This window comes from Monodelphis domestica, chromosome 2, assembly GCF_027887165.1.
Source record: "Monodelphis domestica isolate mMonDom1 chromosome 2, mMonDom1.pri, whole genome shotgun sequence".
Taxonomy (NCBI): domain Eukaryota; kingdom Metazoa; phylum Chordata; class Mammalia; order Didelphimorphia; family Didelphidae; genus Monodelphis; species Monodelphis domestica.
The window spans coordinates 263,808,560-263,814,439 of NC_077228.1; the positions used below are offsets into that span (position 1 = coordinate 263,808,560).

A 5,880-nucleotide genomic window follows, 5' to 3' on the forward strand; every position below is an offset into this window, starting at 1 on the left:
ATCAATACTGTTTATTATTTCCAAGGGAGAAAATTGTTAGGGCTAGGCAAATGGGGTCAAGTGACTTGCCCAGGGTCACACACTTGGAAAGTTTCTGAGGCCAGATTTGAACCTAGGACCTCACATCTATAGGCTTGGCTCTCAATCCACTGAGATACCCAGTTGCCTCCCCTTGATGTGTTATAAATGTTAAATAGTATGCAACTATTACCTGCGGAAGTCAGTGGATTCCAACAGATATGAAATGTATTTTTCCAGAAGAAAAATTAAAGTAGAATCGTGTATTGAAAAGAAAAAAGACATGCACTACTCTGTTCTTCTGGTAACATTTATCAAGTAAATTTATTACATTATATTTCAGATTTCTAATTTACAAAGAGAGGGAATCATAATACCTTGTAATTGTTTTATTATCTATATATAGATCTATGGTCTTATTAACCATCGACATGGAATTCAATCAATTTTCAATATTCAAACAGCTGGAAGAAATGGGACATAAAAGGGATGTTTGTGAAAGTCATGCAAACTCATTACTTTCATTTTATGTTGTCTATTTCTTCCCCTTTTTAGGCTCTTCAATTCTTTGGGGTATCAGATTTACTGACTCCTTGAAGACAAATGATATCTAGTGAGCTGATCTTTGGTGTGGCCTTCTTTTTACAATGTGTCATTGGTATTGTAGGGAATTCATTGCTGCTTGTCCTTTATGTTTGTATCGCCTTCAAAAAGCCTCAAGAAAAGAAGCCCATGGATTTGATTCTTGTTCATTTGACTGTGGCCAATATGGCAACACTTTTTACCAGAGGCATTCCAGAAATCATGTTTTGTTTTGGGATGAGAAATCTTTTGAATGATTTGGGGTGTAAAGTAGTCATGTACATTTATAGAATTTCACGGGGATTTTCTGTATGCACAACAAGCCTTCTGAGCATGTTCCAGGCCATCATCATCAGTCCCAACAACTCTGTGTGGGCAAGGATCAAAGTCAAAGCCCCCAAATACATTTTACATTGTTTCCTCTTTTTCTGTGTAACAAATGCATTGATCTATATCAGGGTCATTGAACACAGTGAAGCAATAAAAAATGACAATATTTCCAGGTATGAGTATATATCACATATTTTCATGGTAAGATCATTAAATGAGAACGAATCTACAGCTGCATTTTTGTTTGGTATGACTCTTCATGACTTCATCTATCATTTGCTTATGGCATTGTCCAGTACCCACATGGTGCTTCTCCTCTATAGACATAGCAAGCAAGTGCAGCACATTTATAGCAATAGCCATTCCTATAGATCCTTCCCTGAAATCAAGGCCACTCAGACCATTCTCTTGCTTGTGAGCTGTTTTGTTTTATTCTACTGGATCAACAACTGTTGCACCTTATATGTGGCATATAGTGTTGAAAATAAAGTTGAGGTGGAAACAATTGGAGCCTTTTTTGGTGGATGTTACCCTGCCCTCTCTCCCTTATTGCTGATTGGCAGTGATAATCGTATTGGAAAACTTCATTTTATACCTGGGAAGGAGAAGAGGCTTCACAAGGATTTCATGAATACATTAGTCAATTATTGATTCTAATCTCCCCTCAATACTTCATGTGTTATGGTTTTCCAGTCAAAGAAATAATATAGATTATAAACATGGAATTTTATTAAACCATATTTGAAAGAATTTATTGTCTCATATCTAGATTGTAAATGACGTATCTTTCTCTTTCACCCCTCAGTGTGAAAATGATCATCATGAGGGCTCAGGCTACTTTCAGTTTACTCTTACTAGATAACTCATCTTTGTAAGTTATATCACCATTATATGCCACAATATCCTCCTTTGTGAAATGAAAGTCTTTAACTAGAAATATGATATCACTGCTACAGAGGCTACATGATTTTGTGCTAAGAACATATGAATTAATTAAGTCCTAAGTATAATTCCTGGTTTTTGTGAATAACATAAAATAGTATAATATGCAATAAAATGATCAACAAGTGCAAGTTATTTTGTTAAATGATAGTAAAAAAAAGAAAGACAAAAATATCATTTCTGAACCAAAGAAGCTCACATTTTAATGGCAAAAAAGACATTGAAGCAAATATAGAATTACGTACAATAAAAAGTGTAAATACGACATAAACTTAATAGGAATATTTTCATGGTACTGGAAATGGCCTATTGTGGAGAGTGGGATTTCTCTTGAATTCTGAGAGAAGACATAGAATATATGTAAAAAAAAGATGTGAATTCAAGGGAATGGGTAGCCAGGTAGTGTCAGGGTAAAGAATATGATTTAGAAATATAGTATCTTTTGAGAGAAACAGCAAAAGTGCAGTGTCATTTGTAAAGGCAGAGGAGTAAAGGTTTTAGCAATCTGGAAAGGTCAGAATGGCTTCAGTTTTGAAATACATTGAATGCCACTTCGAGGATTCTGTATTTGATTTTAAATGTGATAAGAAGGAAATGGAATTTATTGAATAGCGGGATAACATGATCAGACCTGTCCTTTAAGAATATAAATTGGATAGTTGAGTGGATGATGAACTAGAGTAGTAAAAGTCTTGAGGCAGAGAAACTAATGAGGAGGCTCTTACAATACATGCATGATATGATGTATATACCTGCTTTTCAGAGAAGAAAAGGGGGAATTGGCAAAATACTTTAACAAAATAAAATCTAAAAATTAAATCACATTATTGGATATAGGAGGTGAGAGGGAGGTGAAATCTAATGCTCAGTTGTAATGTTGGCTAATTTGTTTGATGGTGATATCCTCAATAGTAATAGGAAGAAAAAGCAGAATTATTTGAGAGAAAAAAAGTTCAGTTGAGTTTAAGATGTCTATGTGACATAGAGTTGAAGATATCTAATAGAAGGGGATTTGAATGTTGATGTTAGGGAAAAGGTGGAGAAGTCGCTCTGAGAATCATCATCTAAGACATGATAATTGAATTACTTGTAGCTCATGAGGTTATGTATAAAATGTAGAATGAAAATAAGAGGGCCTATGACAAAGTCTTGTGGGATGGTCAAGGTGATTAGAGATGACTTAAATAAATATGGAGCAAAAAAAAAAGATGAAGATGGTCAGACAATTAAGAGGAGCACTGGAAGAGACTATCAAGGAAACCTGGAGAAAACAGAGATTAAATAGGGAATAAATGTTTATTCATTAAATAATAAAAAACCAAAAGAAGTGAAAATAAATGAGTTGAACAAGGGTAATACATTCTTATTTTAGGAAAAAATATACAAACCTTTCTTTCAAAAGTTAAAAACCTCATTTTATTAAGAATCTAATATCCCCAAAGAAAGGAAATGACAGTGATTTCTACAAAGTCATACTTAGTTTCTAGAAAGGCCAGAATTAGAAACTTACTCTTCTAACTCTTAAAGGAGGAATCTATCCAAAGCCCCTTTTGCCCATAAGTTATTTAGCCACTCCTATAAAAGGGATTAAAAAATTCCACTTGATGATGGCTCATGTTTATTTAACAGTACCTTTCATCTCATTCTTTCAGCTCCAGTGGCTATAGAGAGATTCCATTCCTTTGTTTTATTGAAAAAAATTAATTAATCAATTTAGAATATTTTGCCATTGTTACATAATTCATGTTCTTTCCCTCAAGTCCCCCCAGCTTACCTTCCCTTCCTGGCAGCGGATGCCCAATTCCAATGGGTTTTTCACAACCTATTTCCATATTATTGATAGATTCACTAAATTGATCATTTAGAGTCTACATTTAAAATGCTTAACAATTAAAAGTATGTTGTAGAGAGTGAAAGAAAGAATTTTATCTAACTATTTAACTGAGAGAAAAAAGAGGGGAAGTATTAAATAACTAGTTATAAGGAAAAATAATTAATAGTATTGGTAAAGAGAGGGAAAGGATGAGAAATTGGAAAGTAGGCCTTTTATGTTAGAGGAAGAAGAGAGCTTCTATAATTAGTGTTCAATAAGATATATTAAGCAAAATTTCCTGAATCAATAAATGATTATCGTTAAAAGAGAAAAAGGAACAGACGGTATATTAGGCATATTAGAAACCAAATGGAGAAAATATAAACCTTACTCTCAAAACTCTAAGTGTAGATAGATTAAATGATTCAATGAAACAAAAAAGTGACATTGGAGAAGAAAACAAAATCCTATAATCTCCTGCTTATAAGAAACTCTTCAAAATAAATATATGCAGAATAAATGGAGAGGCAAAAAGTAATTTTCTTCTAGGGGTTAACATAAAAAATCAGGAATTGTTACCATTCTAACTGATTAAGGTAAGACAAAAATATACAATATAGAAGGAAAAAAAACTATATTTGCTAAAATGAAACAGATAATAAACCAATATCAGTATTGAACCTATATGATCAAAATGCCTTAATATCTAAATTCATATTGTAAAACTTAACCAAGTTACAGGGAAATGCAAAATACAGGGAGTAGACTTGAAGATCCATTTCTCAATTTTGGATGAATAAAAAAAAGGGAGAAATATATACAGTTGAAGAAATTATTGATAAAATTAAAATTAAAAGATATTCCAAATATGACTATTAGAGAACTTATTTATTTATTTGTATTAAATCAAACTTTTACGAAAACTAACAATGCATTAGATCATGGAAATATTGCAAAAAATTATAAATTATAGGAATATTAAACATCATTTTCAAATCACAGCTCAACAAAAATAACTTTAAATGAAATCCTAAATAATGAATGTTTTAAAGAGCAATATATGTAAATAATAATTAAATACAAGAAAGTATAATAAATAAAAATGGCAAAATTACAAAGATGAAAAAATACTACTCCTTAGGGGGAAATTATGTGTTTTAAAACATATATTAAGAAAATGTCAAAATATAGGATTAATGAACTGAATATACCTAAAAATAAATAAATAAGAAAATAGAAAATAACTAAAATAAACTAAAGAAGTGATGTTTAAAATTAGAGGATAGGGAATAAACTGGAAAAATTCAAATGATAGAAAATGTTAATAACTGATTGTCTGAAATGACTAGGAAAACTGATAAATGTTTAAGCAATCTGATCAAAAAAGAAGAGGACAGTGTAGGCCTTAAGAGATAATACAATGTGAGTAAACAGAAGCAGTATATTGACTTTCCTACCTTCTCCAAACTCCTCACAACAGATTTAGAAAATATATCTGACTTAATCTCAAAGGGGTAAATCCAATTAAAATTCACCAGGAGTTTTTTTTTTTTCATCTCAGATTTAATCAGGAGACAGAGAGGTCTGCAAATATTGGCAATGGGATCTGCCAAGGAGAAATAGCTAACTGAGGGTTCAGGGAAAGGCTGAATGCCAGAGCAAGAGGAGATACCTGACTTATAGTAGAACTCTCTTAGCATTTATGCTGAGGAACTTCAAGGGGAACAGTTGTCAGATGGTATCTACATATTTGTAGGTCACAAATCCAGGAAAAACGGAGAACGACTTTGTTAGGGAATCAGGTATGAGAAGACGTTGTGGGCTCTGACCAGTATACCTAAAAAAGAGGAAAATTAACTAACAGTAGGGATGTGACTTGAATCCAAAGAGTGGGGTTTCAGTTCAAGTTCCTGATCCAATCTGAACCCTGCAGCAGTATAATCAGGTCAGGGATATAAAATGAAAAAGGAGCTTGCTGTTCGGTTACTCTAAGGAAGCAGATATTCTAAAATAACTGGTAGTGGTTAAGTCTAGAAGTAGTCTACTACTGCTCAAAGCAAATCATAAGCAAGGAGCATAAAGAGTTCAGTCTTGGCTGTGGGTGGGTAAAAGGGAAGAAATCAATATTTTGCCTAGAACAGAAAACTTTATTAGAACTGAAAGCTTGTGAGTTCCTAGAATGAGTTGTCTCTGAA

The 5,880-nt window shown here is 32.6% G+C and overlaps 1 protein-coding gene across 1 annotated transcript; it reads left to right on the plus strand.

The window, feature by feature from the left end:
• Window positions 1-621: 621 nt before the first annotated feature.
• On the plus strand, window positions 622-1,581 carry monDomV1R1284 (vomeronasal 1 receptor monDomV1R1284). The gene has a single exon (NM_001166832.1). It carries the CDS (start codon window positions 622-624, stop codon window positions 1,579-1,581), a length of 960 nt encoding a protein of 319 aa, NP_001160304.1.
• Window positions 1,582-5,880: the final 4,299 nt, after the last annotated feature.